Here is a 22,117-nt window from a genome sequence, read left to right on the forward strand (position 1 = left end):
ATTCCAACGACGTTACGTTATGGATGGTGTTTCGTAGCAATATTACTTTCGTTAAGCTGGAACAGGTCACACAGAAATTGTAGCTCGCACTAGACTGGCAGTGGACTCCCGTGGCTGGCAAGTGGCTCGTGCTAGACTGGTGACGTCATCAGGTGGGCTGGGCAGTGCGGTAGCTGAGAGCTGCCATTACTGCCATGAAGTGTCACTCAAATGGCTCTGAGCACTGTGGGACTTAACTTCTGAGGTCATCAGTCGCCTAGAACTTAGAACTAATTAAACCTAACAAACCTAAGGACATCACACACATCCATGCCCGAGGTAGGATTTGAACCTGCGACCGTATCAGCCGCGTGGTAGAGTCACTCCAAACACCAGTTAAATATAGAGGAGATAACGCTTCTACCACCTGAGAGCTTTCAGATAGTGCACTGCTTAGACGGTTTAAATTATTTGTAAACGACGCTATTCAGCTTCCGAAAGTTGTTCTCTGGTTTTTAATCGTAATTCTGTGCAGTGGTCGAGACTAGTCGCCCGGCTGTAGATATTTAGTGCTACCTTTGGGTTGCAAGCAGATTATAAATTAAAGTCCCCACCGATGTTCTTCTGTCTATACGTAAAGTCAAATCTCAGGAACTACCTTAGCGATTTGGATACGGTTCACACCAATAGACTGATTCACGAGTAAGTTTTTTGTATATAATTTGTTGCTGCTCTGCCAGATAAGTCATTTGACCATAAATATTTAGTGCTGTGCTAGCGCAGCCGGGACATGTCGCAAGTTGTGTTATAAACTTGAACCACTGTAATTCGAGCCATACATTTGACTCGGATTTGAAAGTACGAATTCCATCTTATTATTTTTACAGCATTCATGAAAATAAGTACATCAATGCTGGATAATGGATAGTCATTGCTGCAGATGAAAACCTATAAAAGCCGAATATGAAGGTTATCAAGCATATAGTACACTGTTAGTAGATGAGAAGAACATTTTGAAAATTATTTTCCACACTGTGTTGCACGGATTTATTTTATTCCTTTATTTATTTCCTTTTTTTAAGTTTTTGTGTATGGGTATGCTTCTCCGTTCCTCTAAGTGCATTGTTTCTTCACTTTACGTTTACTACTTTCAAAGTAATGTGATCTAAAACTGTGTTGAGTGAACTGACTGCATTGCTGTTTAGCGTCGTATTAAAGTTCTTAATGCTTTATTAATGTTTTCCATTTTGTGCAAAAGTGTTGGTAGTGGTAGTGTGTCCCATTCCATTTGTGGAATACATGCCTTGAGTGGAGCCGTTTCGTCCCTGTTAGTTAAAGATAACTAGTCTCAATTCACTACATGGTCACACTGAGCGTTGTAGTACCTATCCATCGCTGTGTAGTACCCTGTGCTATCCAGTAGTTTGACATGCTGTGTATGAGCCCAAATGCCAAGATATGACACATCGAATACCCAGTAGTCGATCGTTATGATCCATTCAAACACAATCATAGCGAGCGCGTTAATGTCGACGAGGAATACTAGATCTTAGTTTCATATTTCTATTGAACTTGATACACATAGTCAAATAGGAGGAGCCTGATACTAGGTCTGAGTGAACGACGACGATCTGTATTGTTGAGAAATTACTGCTGCTACAATGTTCTGAGTATCTTCAAACTTTGTCTCCATTCAGACAGTACTCAAATTATCAGTTGTTATTTTGTACTGGCGGCCATTACAACTGCAGCAACAGGAAGGATAGTGAACAATGGTAATTTACTTACTGTGCATGTACGATACACTAGGAAACATTACATCGTTGCATTTTTACATGACTACACAGGGCAGAGAATGATCTTCTCAGAGATGTCGAACACTGAAATGCATCTTCAGAATGAGGAACAAACGACGTTATTTTTCTTAGATAAAGGCTATGTACAGCGTTACTCCTACTAATTTCATGCGGTTACGCTTCAACAACAATCATTTGCATGTCCTAGTATGGCTCTAAAAATGGCTCTAAGCACAATGGGACTTCACATCTGAGGTCATCAGTCCCCTAGACGTAGAGCTACTTAAACCTAACTAACCTAAGAACATCACACACATCCATGCCCGAGGCAGGATTCGAACCTGCGTCTGTAGCAGCAGCGCGGTTCCGGACTGAAGCGCCTAGAGCCTCTCGGCTACAGCGGCCGGCTGTCCTAGTATGCATTGTCTTTTTCTTTACAATGTCATCCGTACAGCATTGGAACTTTGGACTGCCAGCAGCACCGTACGTGCTGTACGTGGCGAAAGGCTACTCATGAGAGCACGTCATCCGCGTGCCGAAGGCAAGTGAGCAGTGGTCGATCCCCGCCACTCTCAGTCACGTGGCAAAGGGGTGGACGCTACCGAAGGATGCAGAAAAGGTGAGGATGAATTGTATACACAAATAAAATTTCGCTTGAACCAATTTGATTTTTGTATTACGCATAGCTGTACTATGTCCATTACTGTAGAAGTCCTATGACCTGCTGCACTTTACATAGATCAAAAACTCTCTCTTCCTAGCATATCAAAAAATCACTATCCTCAGATGGATGCCGACAACTCAGAAAAGCAGTCTTTAGAGTAGTGAAATCGTTTCGCACAATACTGTGTCACAGTGCATTCATTTATAAATGTAATGGAAACATGTCATTAAAGTACAATTTGTTGCTCCACCCGCTGTGAAATGTACTCACCCAAAAATGTACGAACTACGCTTAAGTAGTTCATGTAGTCGTCAGTCAAAAGAGCTCTGAGACTGAATGAGACCCATATGATTGGAGAGTGGCGCTCGGCAATTTTTTTACTCATTTTGTGCGACTTTTTTTCACAAAATTGAAAAGAACACGTTGCGATTGTTGGCGGGAAGGCAAACCAAAGAAAAATAATGTAACAGATCTACTAAAGAGAATAAGATTGTCCGTCTACTGCTGGAGTACTGCTGCGCATTCTGGGATCCTTAACAAATAGTATTAATAGAGTACATCGAGAAAGTTGACCGAAGAGCAGGGCGTTTTGTGTTATTGCGAAATAGGACAGAGAGTGTCACGGATATGATACAGGATTTGGGATGGACACCATTAAAACGAAGGCATTTTTCGTTGTGGCGGAATCTTCTCACGAAATTTCAGTCATCATTTTTCTCCACCGAATGCGAAAATATTTTTTTGTCGCCGACCTACAAACGGAGAAATGATGATCATAATAAAATAAGGGAGAACAGAGCTAACACTGAAAGATATAGGTGTTCTTTTTCGCGCGCAGTTCGAGAGTGGAATAATAGAGAATTGTTGTGAAGGTGGTTGGATGAACCCTCTGCCAGGCACTTAAATTTAATTTGCAGAGTATTCATGCTGATATAGATGTACATCCGTACAGGTGGTGACAACGACAAGTTTTCTCCTGCTATTGTCCATACTAATTTTCCCTCGAAGATGTAAACGAGTTTTGCCGGCCGTTGTGGCCGATCGGTTCTAGGCGCTTCAGTCTGGAACGGCGCGACAGCTACGGTTGCAGGTTCGAATCCTGCCTCGGGCATGGATGTGTGTGATGTCTCTAGGTTAGTTAGGTTTAAGTAGTTCTAAGTTCTAGGGGACTGATGACCACAGAGGTTAAGTCCCATAGCGCTCAGAGCCATTTGAACCATTTTTGTAAATGAGTTTCAAAATCTGAAGTCCGGAAAGGTACTGCATTAAAAGACATAACGCTGCACTATACAATGAACGTTCGGTGAGACACAGTGGTAGTTACTGAAATCCATCATCTGTACCTTTTGGCATTTCAAACATGTAAAGTGGCTCTTGGCCTGCGAGTAATTAAGGAAACTACGCCAATTTACCCATACACTAAGGCTACCGATCTCTGGACAGATTATACCGACATATGATTATTTTTTTCTTGTTTTTCTTGTATTACTGATGTTACTGTTACTCAATGTAATGAATTAATTATGCAGTGAGCCACTCATGTCAAAGAAAGGGGTGTACTTTTAAAATACGAACTTATTGCGTTCCAAACCATGGAGAAATGGGATAACATTGCGATGTGATCTCTATTACTTGTCTGTCTTTCGCCTTCTGTCACTTCCTTTACTCCTGGTTTTGATCTGTTAAGATGTACATATCATGAAAACAAATATAAATAATTATTTATTTCGTTCAACCAATGATGTTGCGTTATAATCTCTTTAATATGCTATTGACAGATTACAAAATGGAAATGTGGCCCACTTGGCTCATTTTTGTTACAGCGCCATTCTGGCCACCGCACCGAGACATCTTTGGAAATGGTTCAAATGGCTCTGAGCACTATGGGACTTAACATCTGAGGTCATCAGTCCCCTAGAACTTAGAACTACTTAAACCTAACCAACCTAAGAACATCACACACATCCATGCCCGTAGCAGGAATCGAACCTGCGACCGTAGCAGTCGCGCGGTTCCGGACTGAAGCGCCTAGAACCGTTCGACCACCCCGGCCGGCGACATCTTTGAATTTATTAACTGCTTACAACCTGCGTATCATTCGATTCAAGGACACGAAAATACGAAGCCAAGCCAGTTATTCCTAGAAAATAATATTTTATGTCTTATCAATTTTAATCCGTAGACTTCTCGTCAATTCCACACCGATAGTACTAACTAGGGTAAGTTAAAGGATCCGACAGGTGGCACCACCAGGCAAGTGGGAAACTTCTGAACTGAGAATGGCAGGCCGGATCTGTGAAACATGGCTTTGGAACTAGCACGACGTTATGGCTGACAGGGGACTCTGCTGCTGTGTGGCCAGCTGTTAGGGAGGTAATATCTGTCATCATCGGCAACTTCCATCAAGCTTTGCTAAGATTATTCGTCCTCTCTCTGGCACACTGCAGGCGAGTGAACACCTTGCATATAAGGCACTTGCTTGTATCGCTCTGGTACCTCAGAATAGCAAAATGAGTTACACAAATTTGCCTCAGCAATAATAGGTTTCGGTTCCACAAATATTGTAACAGCGTCATTATTTGTCCTTTCCACTCATGTCAATACGGTTTATAGCGTGAGATGTGTTTCACAACAAAGTTTTATCTTTTTTGTATACCCAGGAAACATCAATGAAAGCAGCCAATAGAAAGGAGAGTTTATTATAACATGTGTGCAAGTGCGTACAGAGAGAATTGTTTCGGTGGCAGTAAGAGTGAGACGGGGCTCTCCGGACTCCTCCTGTTACAACTGAGTGGAGCACACACGTACGCTCCCACGCACGCTCATGATGTGGGGAAGACGGAGTTGTAGGGCACGTTGCTAAACAGCCGCCTCGCCACATCCATCTCCGTCGCCGCCAGCGCCAACTCCATCTCCGGTTTCAGGTCCTCCACCAACAGGTCCTTGTTCTCATTCAAGAACTTGTTCATGTTGTCACCTGCAATAGAACACATAACAGTTACGAAAATAGTTTTCTGCTTATCTCGGTATACGGTCTTACAGCTTCAAAGATGACAACGTGTTCCCCCTGGACTGCTACTGGCTCTGTTTCTGACAAACGCGATTTAGGTGGCTGTACCATTTTCAACTGACATATTGTTGTGATCTTCCGTAAAAGGACTGGTTTGGTACAGCTCTCTATGCTAGTCTGTCCTATGCAAGTCTCTCCATCTTTGCATTTTACTGCAACCAGTTCTTATCTGAACCTGCTTGCAACGTTCATGACCTGGTCTCCCTCAAAGGTTTCAGGAAACTAATAGAGAGGAGAGTTTAATGGAAGATGTGTGCAACCGCGCACAGAGGGAATTGTTTCGGTGGCAGTAAGAGTGACACGGGACCCTACGTGCTTCACTCCATTGCTAAATTGATTAGGTTCCTTGCTGACTCAGGATGTTTCATATTAAACCATCCATTCTTTTAGTTGGGCTACCCATAAATTTGTTTTCCTCATTTTGAATCAGTATTTCCTTTTTAGCTGTTCAATCTATCCATATAATTTTGAAGTGTTCTTCTGTAGCTTCACATTTCAAAACTTTCTGTTCTCCTCTTGTGTGCACAGTTTGTTGTCCACGTTTCAATTCTGTGTTAAGGCTACAAGCATGGTACGTATCTTTAGACAAAGATTTCCTGGCATTTAGATACATAATAAATATTAACAAATTTCTCTATGCCAGTCTGATTTTTACACTACTGGCCCTTAAAATTGCTACACCACGAAGATGACGTGCTACAGACGAGAAATTTAACCGACAGGAAGAAGATGCTGTGATATGCAAATGATTAGCTTTTCAAAGCATTCACACAATGTTGGCGCCGGTGGCGACACCTACAACGTGCTGACAAGAGGAAAGTTTCCTACCGATTTCTCACACTCAGACAGCAGTTGACCGGCGTTGCCTGGTAAAACGTTGTTGTGATGCCTCGTGTAAGGAGGAGAAATGGGTACCATCACGTTTCCGACTTTGATAAAGGTCGGATTGTAGCATAGCGCGATTGCGGTTTATCGTATCGCGACATTGCTGCTCGCGTTGGTCGAGATCCAATCACAGTTAGCAGCATATGGAATCGGTGGGTTCCGGAGGGTAATACGGAACGCCGTGCTGGATCCCAACGGCCTCGTATCACTAGCAGTCGAGATGACAGGCATCTTATCCGCATGGCTGTAACGGCTCGTGCAGACACGTCTCGATCCCTGAGTCAACAGTTTGGCACGTTTGCAAGACAACAACCATCTGCACGAACAGTTCGACGACGTTTGCAGCAGCATGGACTATCACCTCAGAGACCATGGCTACGGTTACCCTTGACACTGCATCAGAGACAGGAGCGCCTGCGATGATGTATTCAACGACGAACCTGGGTAAACGAATGGCAAAACGTCATTTTTTCGGATGAATCAAGGTTCTGTTTACAGCATCATGATGGTCGCATCCGTGTTTGGCGACATCGCCGTGAACGCACATTGGAAGCGTGTATTCGTCATCGCCATACTGGCGTATCACCCGGCGTGATGGTATGGTGTGCCATTGGTTACACGTCTCGGTCATCCCTTACTCGCATGAGGGCACTTCGAACAGTGGACGTTACATATCACATGTGTTACGACCCTTGCACTTCGAACAGTGGACGTTACATATCACATGTGTTACGACCCATGCTTCTACCTTCCATTCGATCCCTGCGAAACACTACATTTCAGCAGGATAATGCACTACCGCATGTTGCAGGTCCTTTACGGGCATTTCTGGATTCAGAAAATGTTCGACTGCTGCCCTGGCCACTACATTCTCCATATGTCTCACCAATTGAAAACGTCTGGTCAATGGTGATCGAGTAACTGGCTCGTCACAATACGCCAGTCACTACTCTTGATGAACTGTGGTGTCGTGTTGAAGCTCCATGGGCAGCTGTACTTGTACACGCCATCCAGGCTCTGTTTGACTCAATGCCCAGGCGTATCAAGCCAGTTATTACGGCCAGAAGTGGTTGTTCTGGGTACTGATTTCTCAGGATCTGTGCACCCAAATGTAATCACATGTCAGTTCTAGTATAATATATTTGTCCGATGAATACCCGTTTATCATCTGCATTTCTTCTTGGTGCAGTAATTTTAATGGCCAGTAGTGTATATTTGGCCAGTAGTGTATATTCTCTCGACTTTGATCACTGTCAGTAATTTTTTTGCCCAAATACCGTGTGTGTGTGTTGGGGTTTATAGGCGCTCAACATCGAGGTCATCAGCCTCACCAGTGTTGCATTGCCTAATCTCATTTACTCAGCATTGCCTGATTTAATTCGAGTCTGTTTCATTACCCTTGTTTCAATTGTGTCACTGCTCATCTTATAACCTTTCTTCAAGTTATCATCCTCTCCATTCAATTGCTGTCTCACGTCATTTCCTGCCCCTCACACAATTACTCTGTCACCAGGGACAGTTTCTATCTCTTCTGGAAGGACATAAATTAGCTTTGCATCTATCTCTTTGGTTTACTTAACTGCATGCAATTGTACATAGGTATTATGCCAAAAACTCCCTTCTCAGCTACTACTTCCGTTTCATTTACTTTCACCCCTGTGACTGCAGTCTGTTTTCTCGGCAGTTTATTGATAACCGTTCGCTCTCTGTACTTCATGCCTACTTTTTTTCTGAAATTCAGACTGCATATTCCACAAAATAATTGCTTACAGTCTTAATCTAAGTCTACAACTGAATTAAAGCAAATTTGCCCCTCTTCAGTCTAATACAATATATGTCGGAGAGTCAGGATTTCTCAGCAAGCTACATCACATTCATACACTGGAGGCCTCTTAGTGACCATATGTTAGATTTCAAAATAATTCCGTAACTAGTGACTGGGGTAAACGGTTGAGGTGATAGGTCTTCTACAGTTATATTTGACCACAATACAGAATGCGTCTATGCTTAAGGTTGCTGGATGCTCATCAGTCGACAGTCTGTTTAAGTAATATTCATCTGCCAGTAGCTGTCTTATGGATCAAGCAGGGTTGCACATGCTTCTACCGAGAGAGCGTTCGATGCAGTTGATGTCATTCCTCTTAAGCGTGTCCTGTGCATGTGTACTGCAATTTTCCAACTTGTTTAAAATTGCATATATTGTATTGTAATACATGAAAGAGGCATTGTTGATTTTGGTACTTAATAGTGCTATACAGGGTGGTCCATTAATAGTGAACGGACCAAAAAACTCACGAAATAAACATCAAACGAAAAAACTAGAAAGAACCAAACTCGTCTAGCATGAATAGCTAGAAGGGGAAACCAGATGGCGCTATGGTTGGCCCGCTAGATGGCGCTGCCATAAGTCAAACGGATATCAACTGCGTTTTTTTAAAAGTAGGAACCCCCATTTTTATTACATATTCGTGTAGTACGTAAAGAAAGATGAATGTTTTAGTTGGACCACTTTCTTCACTTTGAGATAGATGGCGCTGTATTAGTCACAAACGTATAAGTACGTGGTATCACGTAACATTCCTCACGTGCGGTCGGTATTTGCTTCGTGATACATTACCCATGTTAAAATGGACAGTTTACCAATTGCGGAAAAGGTCGATATCGTATCGTGGACGACGTATTCCAAGTGTCCGGACCGTTCGCCGGATAGTTACGTTATTGAAGGAAACAGGAAGTGTTCAGCCACATGTACAACGTCGACGACGCCCTGCAACAAATGATGATGCCCAAGTAGGTGTTTTAGCTGCTGCCGCACATCAGTAGCAGACAAATTGCGCGAGAATCTGGAATCTCAAAAACGTTGGTGTTGAGAATGCAACACCAACATCGATTGCACCCGGACCATATTTCTATGCACCAGGAATTGCATGGCGACGACTTTGAACGTCGTGTACAGTTCTTCCACCGGGCACAAGAGAAATTACCGGATGATGACAGATTTTTTGCACGCGTTCTATTTAGCGACGAGGCGTCATTCACCAAGAGCGGTAACGTAAACCGGCATGATATGCGCTATTGGTCAACGGAAAATCAACTATGGCTGCGAAAAGTGGAACATCAGCGACCCTGGCGGGTTAATGTATGGTGCGGCATTATGGGAGGAAGGATAATTGGCCCCCATTTTTTCGATGACAATCGACATGGTGCAATGTATGCTGATTTCCTGCGCATTTTTCTACCGATGTTACTACAAGATGTTTCACTGCATGACAGAATGGCGATGTACATCCAACACGATGGATGTCCGGCACATAGTTCGCGAGCGGTTGAAGCGGTATTGAATAGCATATTTCATGACAGGTGGATTGGTCGTCGAAGCACCATACCATGGCCCGGACGTTCACGGGATCTGACGTCCCCGGTTTCTTTCTGTGGGGAAAGTTGAAGGATATTTGTTATCGTGATCCACCGATAACACCTGACAACATGCGTCAGCGCATTGTCAATGCATGTGCGAACATAACGGAAGGCGAACTGCCCGCTGTTGAGAGGAATGTCGTTACACGTATTGCGAAATGCATTGAGGTTGATGGACATCATTTTGAGCATTTATTGCATTAATGTGGTATTTACAGGTAATCACGCTGCAACAGCATGCCTTCTCAGAAATTATAAGTTCACAAAGGTTCATGTATCACATTGGAACAACCGAAATAAAATGTTCAAACGTACCTACGTTCTGTATTATAATTTTAAAAAACCCACCTGCTACCAAGTGTTCGTCTAAAATTGTGAGCCAAATGTTTGTGACTATTACAGTGCCATCTATCACAAAGCGAAAGAAGTGTTCCAACTAAAACATTCATCTTTCTTTACGTACTACACGAATATGTAATAAAAAATGGAGGTCCGTATTTAAAAAAAACGCAGTTGATATCCGTTTGACCTGTGACAGAGCCATCTAGCGGGCAAACCATAGCGCCATCTGGTTTCACCCTTCAAGCTAGACGAGTTTCGTTCTGTGTAGCTTTTTCGTTTGATGCTTATCTCGTGAGATATTTGGCTCGGTCACTGTCAATAGACCACCCTGTGTATATGCTGAGTACGATACTAGGTTTGACTACCCACCACACACCACATAGGATTCTAATTATATTTACAGCTCATACTGTACACAGTGATGAAAACAGAAACACTGCAGATGATGTTTCACAATTGGCGCGGTGCTCTGCGACATCATTTACGAGTACGTCGCTGTTATTCCGTTAACTGTTGAACAGTCACTTGCTTTTCAAACAAAGACTGTGCTGGATAGTGTCAATTTTTTACAATTAACGTGATAGGTGCAGCAAGGACATTTAATACTAATAAACCATTGCAGTAAACAATAAACATAAAGATATTAAGCATGGTGCCATTACAGCTTATTTTCCAGTAATCAGAAACCATAAGAAACGTAGCAGTACAGACAGTTTTGTTTGTGTGATTAGTTTCTGCAGTAGAGATCAACTCTACCCACACAGTGGAGTCAGCACCTGGGATGTGATACAGTAATGCGACGTCGCAATTGAGTGAACTGGTCATTTTCTGTCTCACGTCATCAATTCATTATAAAGGACGTTTGCTCTTAGGTACCTCTGTGGCAATTTAGATAATGAATTCGCGTTTTACTAAAGTACATTACCTTTATGTGATTACGAATTGGAAGTGAAGTAAGTTATTCCTTTAGGTGGTCGATCGTATATTCTGCTGATATAATACCTAGCGTATCTCTTTCAGAAAACGGACATTACACTTACGTTTTAATATTATTTTAACACAGTTGTAAAAAATAGTTTCATCAATAACTTTTGCACACTTACCCAGCAACTTGTCACCATTGAACAGGTTGCCAAACTGTATGTAGATCTTTCCTACATCCATCTTGACTGTGAAGTTCTTGATATCCCAGTACACTTCTCCTTCTCGCTCCAAAGGCTCTCCCCACATCTCCATATCAGCTTCCAAACCAACTGCAAGATAATGATGTAGTTGCATAGAATCCGAAATCTCCAGCTGCATGAGCAGAAGTGTTGTCCTCTGTGACTGCTAACAGTGACCCATGGACAGTTTTCACTATATCTTAGTCGTTCAATGCACATCTGTAAGTATCAACATCGAGATAGTTTCCTACAGTTAATCATATCAATAGTGTTCTTGAAATGGCATGTACGAAGTCTTCCGACGTTAGTTAGTAGCTGAACACATTTTTTTTTAATTTTTTCTTGAGAGACAATCATTAGATGCGGCTTAGAAGGCGTGAAAAAATTTCCCCAGGATATATAAAATATATGTGAGAGAAGTAGTCGATAGGATGAAATTAGTATTGAATTTAGTAAGGCAAATTTGGCAGTAAATTCACCTGGGGGAAATATATCACAGACATTCTCAAACAGTTAACGAAACATTTATTTGCAATGCAAAAATTATCATGAACCGGTGATTTAGAAATTAAAAAGTGGGCATTCTGTGCTGATTAAAACTTCTTGGTGATTAACCGCGGGCGAATTTGGGCAGCTCTTCAATCTAAAATAACGTTTTTTGAAGTCGAGTTCGAACTGCTGTGGTGTGAACTCGAAACGTGCTACACAAAAGCTGGTTATACCAAGTGGCATAATAGTACGCCTATTCTTTAATGAAAATGTTCGTTAATAGTACCTTCCATTACAAAACCGAGACCTCAGTAAGTTGAAACAATACTACTCGTAGGAATAAATTCAGTCTATATCAGGATATAAAGGAGGTTTACAAAGTAAAAGATGGTTTCCATGACTCAGGGGCACGCATTTTCAGTAACTCGGTAGGGACGATAGTAAATTACTATATCATTCAGCACTGAAAGTTTTATTAGTGGCCAACTCCTTGTATTTCCAAAACGGAAGTCTAATGAAGAATAATTGTTGAGTAGATGTTCCATAATGAAATATCTGTGTAATATATGATTCCTGAATGTTTTAATTGCGGTGGTATCTAAGTACTGCGCGTTACATTGCTTTACCTGTTTTTCCCTAATTTCCTTATCTGTTTTTCCCTCTTTCTGACGACTATTTTATTCTGTTGTGGTCGAAATTTACTTCGAGCTTATCCTTGAAAATCACTTCGCTGTGGACTTGTGGAATGAAAATCAAATCTAAACAGACATATTCTTTCATTTTCTGGTATATTCCGTGGAATGAAAATCAAATCCTAGCACACACATTCTCTCATTTTCTGGTATATTCCACGTCCACGAAGCTCTCATTACTTTCCGATCTGTGAACAACATGACTGATGTAATCCATGGCAGATGAGGACAAAATCAGTGTCCCTGATACAAATACATTGTCGTAAAGGGTTTACCATACATCTAAATGTCGTTAATTACTTCGTATCACCTATGTGAATGTCCAGTTCCTTAGCTGAATGCCGGCCGCGGTGGTCTCGCGGTTCTAGGCGCGCAGTCCGGAACCGTGCGACTGCTACGGTCGCAGGTTCGAATCCTGCTTCGGGCATGGATGTGTGTGATGTCCTTAGGTTAGTTAGGTTTAAGTAGTTCTAAGTTCTAGGGGACTGATGACCACAGCAGTTGAGTCCCATAGTGCTCAGAGCCATTTGAACCATTTGAACCTTAGCTGAATGGTCAGTGCGGCGCAAAGTCATGCAAGGTGCCCGGGTTCGATTTCTAGCCGTGTCGGATATTTTCTTGGCATGGGGACTGGGTGTTGTGTTGCCCTCGTAATAATATCATCCTCATCGACATGCCAGTCGCCTAAGTGACGTCAACTAAAAAGATATGCAACAGGCATCCCGGGTGCCCCCAGGTGGGTCTCCCAGACTAGCCACACGCGTTACGATTTTATCTATCTGAATAAAGTTCTTTGGGCACTAGGTTGTGTCATTATGAAACTAAATCTACTATGAAAACCGACGTTTCCACCACCTTTACAAAGGTAGTCTTCGGGGTGAGTAAATTTCATACGTATCTGTTGCAAAAAGGTTAACTTAGAGGGATGCACTCCAAATTGAATGGTGCATTCTATAAGATTTGCAAATTGAAATCTAGGGTGGTGGGGATCGTACTGTTCATCGATAGCTGCTCTGTGTTCCGGAAGCCACTTATTCGGAAGCAACATATACCTTTCGTCTTGCATAATTGCGTCCACATACCATCGAAAATTGTAGCCCACATAAGTCACCCATTTCCCGCACCTGCTTCTCATTCCGGAGCACCTTGGGACCCCTACAATAAAACGGAGGCTAAATATCTCTCACACTGAATGAGATTTTCACCCTGCAGCGGGGTGTGCGCTGATATGAAACTTCCTGGCCGATTAAAACTATGTGCCGGACCGAGACTCGAACTCGGCACCTTTGCCTTTCGCGGGCAAGTGCTCTACCTACTTTTTTTAAAAAAAATCTCATTTTGTTCGCTTTCGTTCGTTGCATCTGCTCGGGGCGGACGTCGTAAGACATCCATTTATGTTCGTTGTTGATCGATTAACTCAGTTTTTTTTTTTATTACAGAGGGCTGCTAACCCTCTGACCGAACACGCTGAGCTACCGTGCCGGCTATACTTCACAGAAGCTCTTCTGCGAATCTTGCAGAACTGTCACTCCTGAAAGAAAGGATACTGCGGAGACATGGCTTAGCCACAGTCTGGGAGATGTTTCCAGAATGAGATTTGCACTCTGCAGCGGAGTGTGCGCTGATATGAAACTTCCTGGCAAATTAAAACTGTGTGCCGGATCGAGACTCGAACTCGGGACCTTTGCCTTTCGCGGGCAAGTGCTCTACCAACTTAGCTACCCAAGCACGACTCACGCCCCGTCCTTACAGCTTTACTTCTGCCAGAAGTAAACCTGGCAGAAGGAAAGCTGTCAGGACGGGGCGTGAGTAGTGCGTGGGTAGCTCAGTTGGTAGAGCACTTGCCCGCGAAAGGCAAAGGTCCCCAGTTCGAGTCTCGGTCCGGCACACAGTTTTAATCTGCCAGGAAGTTTCATCTCTCACACTAATCCGCGATCTACGAATCCTGTTGCATCGCTACGACTTTATGCCACCTGCGATTCATCTCCACGCCTTATCCATTCATACGCTGAATCTTCGGCCAGCTCCCACTTAACAACCACAAATCCACCCTGACATATCTTTTTGCTCGCAGCCGTAGTCAAGTATGATTCATCTTAGCCTTACGCCTTCATTTTTGGCCACACCTGCTGCCTCTTTTCCTCCACAACCACTGTTACTTTCCTCTTGTTGACCCACTGAAAACGAAGTCGTTCCATTTTGCATTAGGAACAACGTGGTTCTCAACCATCGTTGAATCATAGAAACACATAAAAAAACGTATCTTGTATTTATAGTCGTCTTAGAGATTCATTTTATATTAGAACGATTATTTTCAAACACTAAATATCTACATAAAGTTTTTCGTTGCCACCACGTTACATATGTAGATTCTATTACAAAGAACGTTATTATTCCTTGCTGTAAGCGCCCATTACAAAATTCGAAATAATAAAAAAGAAAAAGATCTGATCATATGATTTGACCCAAAGGGCACACCGGAAGAGAAGCAGGTGACTCGTCCCATTGTTTGCTAAACTCTAAGTATTACATCGGTTGACTGTCGCAAGACATACCATCTATTACGAATATACCCTCCTTTTTCAACATATGTATACAGAACTCGAAATGCCGTTCTCGCTTATCATCTTCAACAGTTTACCGAGTTCCCAGTCCCTCTCTTGGAGACTCCTCAAGCCCACAGCTTCCTTGGCAGTTCTCACCTAATTTTCCAGGTGACCATCCTCATTAACTTCTTCTCTCTCGGATGAACCTCCTTTCCTTCTTTGACCATCTGTTGTTATCTGTTTGCTATTGTCGTCTATTTTTACGCACCATCTCAACATAGAAACATCCATTCAATTATAAACTGATCCTTTCAGTTATAATTAGTGCTTCTGAAGGATACATGTAAAGCACCCATTTGAAGTTTCCATTATGGTCTCATCCACTTTAACATTTTTTCCTGCTTTCTTCGTTTCCGATTCGGTGTAATTCTAAGATCAATTCGTTTCGAATAACCCACTTTTACTGAATGCAGTTGATCTTTTCCACTTATCCCTTTTTCCCAAACGTCTCTCCTATTCCTCTGCGTGCAATGATTTTTAAATGTGATTTAGTTTCTCTCAATGTTCGAGTTTCATTGTTGGATATCACGTTTCCCTTGATGTATTATTTTATTTAATAATTTCTACGGTATTTCTATCCACATATACACTTACCTTAGATATTTAAATAACGTCTCAAAACACTATATTAAAATCATTAAATCCAATAACCGAAGATGTACTAGCTCGGTGGAGGTAGTTATGTGTTATCAGGGGAATCCCAAATTAGCAGAGGGCTTCAGAGGTTTGTGCGCTAGCTCGTATTGTCTTTAAAACTTACCAAGATGAAGTATTACAGATTTAGAGAAGTAGATGTAACCTAATACGGATGTCCGTGGGAGATCGTAACAATTATCTGTCCTTTAAGCTGATAACTGGGTGATAATTGCCGAAGATAATATCAACTGGGGGTTTAACTGTCCGAATAGATGGAGGCGAGGGCAAGGGAAGGCAGTTAGTCCCTCCTGGATTCTAGGTCCTGGCGTTATATTCATTAATGTATTATTATTAGGGGATACGGATGATTCACCAGTTAACAGTTGTTGTTGTTGTTGTGGTCTTCAGTCCTGAGACTGGTTTGATGCAGCTCTCCATGCTACTCTATCCTGTGCAAGCTTCTTCCTCTCCCAGTACCTACCGCAACCTACATCCTTCTGAATCTGCTTAGTGTATTCATCTCTTGGTCTCCCTCTACGATTTTTACCCTCCACGCTGCCCTCCAATACTAAATTGGTGATCCCTTGATGCCTGAGACCATGTCCTACCAACCGATCCCTTCTTCTAGTCAAATTGTGCCACAAACTTCTGTTCCTCCCCAATCCTATTCACTACTTCCTCATTAGTTATGTGACCTACCCATCTAATCTTCAGCATTCTTCTGTAGCACCACATTTCTAAAGCTTCTATTCTCTTCTTTTCCAAACTATTTATCGTTCATGTTTCGCTTCCATACATGGCTACACTCCATACAAATACTTTCAGAAACGATTTCCTGACACTCAAATCTATACTCGATGTTAACAAATATCTCTTCTTCAGAAACGCTTTCCTTGCCATTGCCAGTCTACATTTTATATTCTCTCTACTTCGACCGTCATCAGTTATTTTGGTCCCCAAATAGCAAAACTCCTTTATTACGTTAAGTGTCTCATTTCCTAAACTAATTCCCTCAGCATCACCCGACTTAATTCGACTACATTCCATTATTCTCTTTTTGCTTTTGTTTATGTTCATCTTATATCCTCCTTTCAAGACACTATCCATTCCGTTCAACTGCTCTTCCAAGTCCTTTGCTGTCTCTGACAGAATTACAATGTCATCGGCGAACCTCGACGTTTTTATTTCTTCTCCATGGATTCTAATACCTACTCCGTATTTTTCCTTTGTTTCCTTCACTGCTTGCTCAATATACAGCTTGAATAACATTGGGGAGAGACTACAACGCTGTCTCACTCCCTTCCCAACCACTGCTTCCCTTTCATGTCCCTCGACTCTTATAACTGCCATCTGGTTTCTGTACAAATTGTGAATAGCCTTTCGCTCCCTGTATTATACCCCTGCCACCTTCAGAAGTTGAAAGAGAGTATTCCAGTCAACATAGTCAAAAGCTTTCTCTAAGTCTACAAATGCTAGAAATGTAGGATTGCCCTGCCTTATTCTAGCTTCTAAGATAAGTCGTAGGGTCAGTATTGCTTCACGTGCTCCAACATTTCTACGGAATCCAAACTGATCTTCCCCGAGGTCGGCTTCTACTAGTTTTTCCATTCCTCTGTAAGGAATTCGCGTTAGTATTTTGCAGCTGTGACTTATTAAACTGATAGTTCGGTAATTTTCACATCTGTCAACACCTGCCTTCCTTGGGATTGGAATTATTATATTCTTCTTGAAGTCTGAGGGTATTTCGCCTGTTTCATATATCTTGCTCACCAGATGGTAGAGTTTTGTCAGGACTGGCTCTCCCAAGGCCGTCAGTAGTTCTAATGGATTGTTGTCTACTCCGGGGGCCTTGTTTCGACTCAGGTCTTTCAGTGCTCTGTCAAACTCTTCACGCAGTATCGTATCTCCCATTTCATCTTCATATACATGCTCTTCCATTTCCAGAATATTGTCCTCAAGTACATCGCCCTTGTATAGACTCTCTATATACTCCTTCCACTTTTCTGCTTTCCCTTCTTTGCTTAAAACTGGGTTTCCATCTGAGCTCTTGGTGTTCATGCAAGTGGTTCTCTTATCTCCAAAGGTATCTTTAATTTTCCTGTAGGCAGTATCTATCTTACCCCTAGTGAGATAAGCCTCTACATCCTTACATTTGTCGTCTAGCCATCCCTGCTTAGCCATTTGGCACTTCCAGTCGATCTCATTTTTGAGACGTTTGTATTCCTTTCTGCCTGCTTCATTGACTGGATTTTTATATTTTGTACTTTCATCAATTAAATTCAGTATTTCTTCTGTTACCCAAGGATTTCTACTAGCCCTGGTCTTTTTACCTACTTGATCCTATGCTGCCTTCACTACTTCATCCCTCAGAGCTACCCATTCTTCTTCTACTGTATTTCCTTCCCCAATTCGTGTCAATTGCTCCCTTATGCTCTCTCTGAAGCTCTGTACAACCTCTGGTTTAGTCGGTTTATCCAGGTCCCATCTCCTTAAATTCCCACCTTTTTGCAGTTTCTTCAGTTTCAATCTGCAGTTCATAGCCAATAGATTGTGGTCAGAATCCACATCTGCCCCTGGAAATGTCCTACAATTTAAAACCTGGTTGCTAAATCTCTGTCTTACCATCATATAATCTACCTGAAACCTGTCATAATCTCCAGGCTTCTTCCATGTACACAACCCTCTTTTATGATTCTTGAACCAAGTGTTAGCTATGATTAAGTTGTGCTCTGTGCAAAAGTCTATCAGGCGGCTTCCTCTTTCATTTCTTAGCCCCAATCCATATTCACCTACTACGTTTCCTTCTCTCCATTTTCCTACTACCGAATTCCAGTCACCCATGACTATTAAATTTTCGTCACCCTCCACTATCTCAATAATTTCTTTTATTTCATCATACATTTCTTCAATTTCTTCGTCATCTGCAGAGGTAGTTGGCATATAAACTTGTACTAGTACTTGTAGTAGGCGTGGGCTTCGTATCTATCTATGCCACAATAATGCGTTCACTATGCTGTTTGTAGTAGCATACCCGCATTCCTATTTTCCTATTCATTATTAAACCTACTCCTTCATTACCCCTATTTTGTTTTGTGTTTATAACCCTGTAGTCACCTGACCAGAAGTCTTGTTCCTCCTGCCACCGAACTTCACTAATTCCCACTATATCTAACTTTAACGTATCCTTTTCCCTTTTTAAATTTTCTAACCTACCTGCCCGATTAAGGGATCTGACATTCCACGCTCCGATCCGTAGAACGCCAGTTTTCTTTCTCCTGATAATGACCTCCTCTTGAGTAGTCCCCACCCGGAGATCCGAATGAGCGACTATTTAACCTCAGGAATATTTTACCCAAGAGGACGCCATCATTTAAGCACACAGTAGAGCTGCATGCCTTCGGGAAAAATTACGGCTGTAGTTTCCCCTTGCTTTCAGCCGTTCGAAGTACCAGAGCAGCAAGGCCGTTTTGGTTAGTGTTACAAGTCCAGATCAGTCAATCATCCAGACTGTTGCCCTTGCAACTACTGAAAAGGCTGCTGCCCCTCTTCAGGAACCACACGTTCGTCTGTCCGCTCAACAGATACCCCTCCGTTGTGGTTGCACCTACAGTACGGCCATCTGTATCGCAGAGGCACGCAAGCCTCCCCACCAACGGCAAGGTCCATGGTTCTTGGGGGGGTGGGGGGGGGAGGACGAGTTAACTATCTTCTACAATTAAGATGGATGCGAGCCAGTGAAGAAGAATGTTTAAAAAGACCCCTCAGCCTTTGCTCCGTCGTTGTTTCGTTCAAAAAGCCGTATCGAGCTGCAGAAGTGGATCGATCCCATTTTTCTCCCCCCCCCCCCCAGGTTTCTAACGCAAAATAAATGCAGCAGAACAAAGACGCCTCCATCAGCCGACTCCAGTTCCTTGGAGGTCAGTACCCAGGCCCCCCCCCCCCCCCCCCCGCCCACTTGCTGCACAATGGAATCAGTAGTTTACCATTTGACTATGAACAATGAGGACAAGTACTAGATTTAAAATATTCTACTTTCAAACGCGAATTCTTTACAGACGAATGGAAAAACTGGTAGAAGCGGACCTCGGGGAAGATCAGTTTGGATTCCGTAGAAAGTAGTAAAGGAGTTTTGCTATTTAGGGAGTAAAATAACTTATGACGGTCGAAGTAGAGAGGATATAAAATGTAGACTGGCAATGGCAAGGAGAGCGTTTCTGAAGAAGAGAAATTTGTTAACATCGAGTATAGATTTAAGTGTCAGGAAGTCGTTTCTGAAAGTATTTGTATGGAGTGTAGCCATGTATGGAAGTGAAACATGGACGATAACCAGTTTGGACAAGAAGAGAATAGAAGCTTTCGAAATGTGGTGCTGCAGAAGAATGCTGAAGATAAGGTGGGTAGATCACGTAACTAATGAGGAGGTATTGAATAGGATTGGGGAGAAGAGACGTTTGTGGCACAACTTGACTAGAAGAAGGGATCGGTTGGTAGGACATGTTTTGAGGCATCAAGGGATCACACATTTAGCATTGGAGGGCAGCGTGGAGGGTAAAAATCGTAGAGGGAGACCAAGAGATCAATACACTAAGCAGATTCAGAAGGATGTAGGTTGCAGTAGGTACTGGGAGATGAAGAAGCTTGCTCAGGATAGAGTAGCATGGAGAGCTGCATCAAACCAGTCTCAGGACTGAAGACCACAACAACAACAACTTTCAAACTGCTATTCTGCAGCTTTAGTTGTGTCAATATTAAACACACACAAGAATTAAATGAATGCCGTAAATCCATAATGTCATACGTTGTGAAAATTTGTAAGCGAACGAAATGTTGCAGATGGTATGAAAATTGAATAAGACTTTTTAAAGTTTATTTCAACTAACTCCAGTTTTATGGATATTAGTCTGACATATTTTTAGAGTGTCTCTGTTGCTCTTCAAAAGGATTGTCTCAATCCTTTTCCCATATTTTTTCTGTTTCACATTTTTAATTTTGAATTTCAATAAATATTAATGGAACTATGTGGCCTTTTTTGTGAATATCGTTTCACAACTCAATGGATACCCTGCATTTAATAATCTGAAGTTATAATCGTTGAATGAAAAATGTGGCATCCACACACAACGACCAAATTTTCGTATATTATTCAAATGTGTTTGCAGTTTAGGTGTCACAGTGATCTACCATTCATGTAGTAAGTAGATATCTATGAATAATCCTTTGAGGTACAATATGGTTAGTACACTCCTTTTCAAATCTACTCATAGGATAAGACAGGTTTTAAAAGTCATCAGATCAGTTGTAGCAATACTAGCCATTGTAGAATCGTTTGGAAAAAATTCTGTTGACGCCCGTCATTGAGTATATATTAGAAGGTCGTAACGAATAACTTGATTCGATCCACAATACTGCATGTTAAATATTACTCCTTATTTATTTACAAAATTAAACTGTCAGATTTGATCAGCTTAAAATTATGAAACAATTACGGGGCGAATATGTTATCATGGAAGTATTGCCGCTGGCCTAAAATTATCGTTTGTAAAGCAATGGAGCTTGGTAGACTTGAGATAATGGACAATTTCGTTTCACCCGTCAACAAGAACGTGTGTGCATAATTTTCCTGGCCGAATGCCGAATATTGCGATGAGCACGCTAAGCTTGATCTGTTAACCTCGTCCAAGGTGGATACAAAAGTTATTCTGTGTTATTTACATGGGTGATAGCTTGCCAGTAATTCCAAAAATAAGGTGCAAACTGCACTTACTTCATAACGTTGTATTGTCTTGCAGAGCTTCAGATAAGGCCTTGCTTGTTTGTGAAAGTAATGCATCCAATTATAATCAATACTTTTGAAGAAGTTGTGTTCGATCTTGCTACTTCGATGCTGTTTATAAAAGTGTTAACAGTGTGATATATAATTAAGTAAAGACTATTGCTGTTAGTGACACATGTAAACAAATTTTGAAGGTTTCCAAATTGCTCATCAGCATTGATGTGACTTATATAAGCTCTTTTTCCTAGTATTAGTCATTCAGCAGCTTATTGTTATTGTCAGTCGCTTCACACTAACAGAGACAGGGCTGAGACATAACAGTGTGCTCAAATTGATTATTATGAATGTGTTGTATCACTTATATCCATCTGTCTGAATAATGCGTGCTAAGCTGACACATTTCTGTAAACATACGTGTTTCTTCTCCTTCCATTCGCTGCTATCTAGGTGCAGTGATTGGAATGGGTTATGTGAGCTACTATAATGCTATTCATTGTCGTATTAGAAAGCTCAGCAATACTTTATGTGTGTCATTTGTGTTTCATTTTGAGCCAAGCTTTTTTAAAGTATTTATAGCAGTTTCATAAATATTTTGGAGGGAAATT

The 22,117-nt window shown here is 41.9% G+C and overlaps 1 protein-coding gene across 2 annotated transcripts in view; it reads right to left on the reverse strand.

The window, feature by feature from the left end:
- Nucleotides 1-5,151: 5,151 nt before the first annotated feature.
- Nucleotides 5,152-22,117, reverse strand: part of LOC126234543 (protein takeout-like) — a 54,383-nt gene continuing 37,417 nt past the window's right edge. The window contains exons 5-6 of one of the 2 annotated variants that reach the window (XM_049943238.1): nt 11,257-11,406; nt 5,152-5,416 (exon numbers count right to left, since the gene is read on the reverse strand). In XM_049943238.1, coding sequence (XP_049799195.1) covers nt 5,262-5,416; nt 11,257-11,406 — 305 coding nt within the window. In that variant the 3' untranslated portion in view covers nt 5,152-5,261. The remainder of the gene's footprint in view (nt 5,417-11,256; nt 11,407-22,117) is intronic. The other variant, XM_049943239.1, reaches the window with a different exon arrangement.

This window comes from Schistocerca nitens, chromosome 2 (assembly GCF_023898315.1).
Source record: "Schistocerca nitens isolate TAMUIC-IGC-003100 chromosome 2, iqSchNite1.1, whole genome shotgun sequence".
In the NCBI taxonomy this organism is placed as follows: domain Eukaryota; kingdom Metazoa; phylum Arthropoda; class Insecta; order Orthoptera; family Acrididae; genus Schistocerca; species Schistocerca nitens.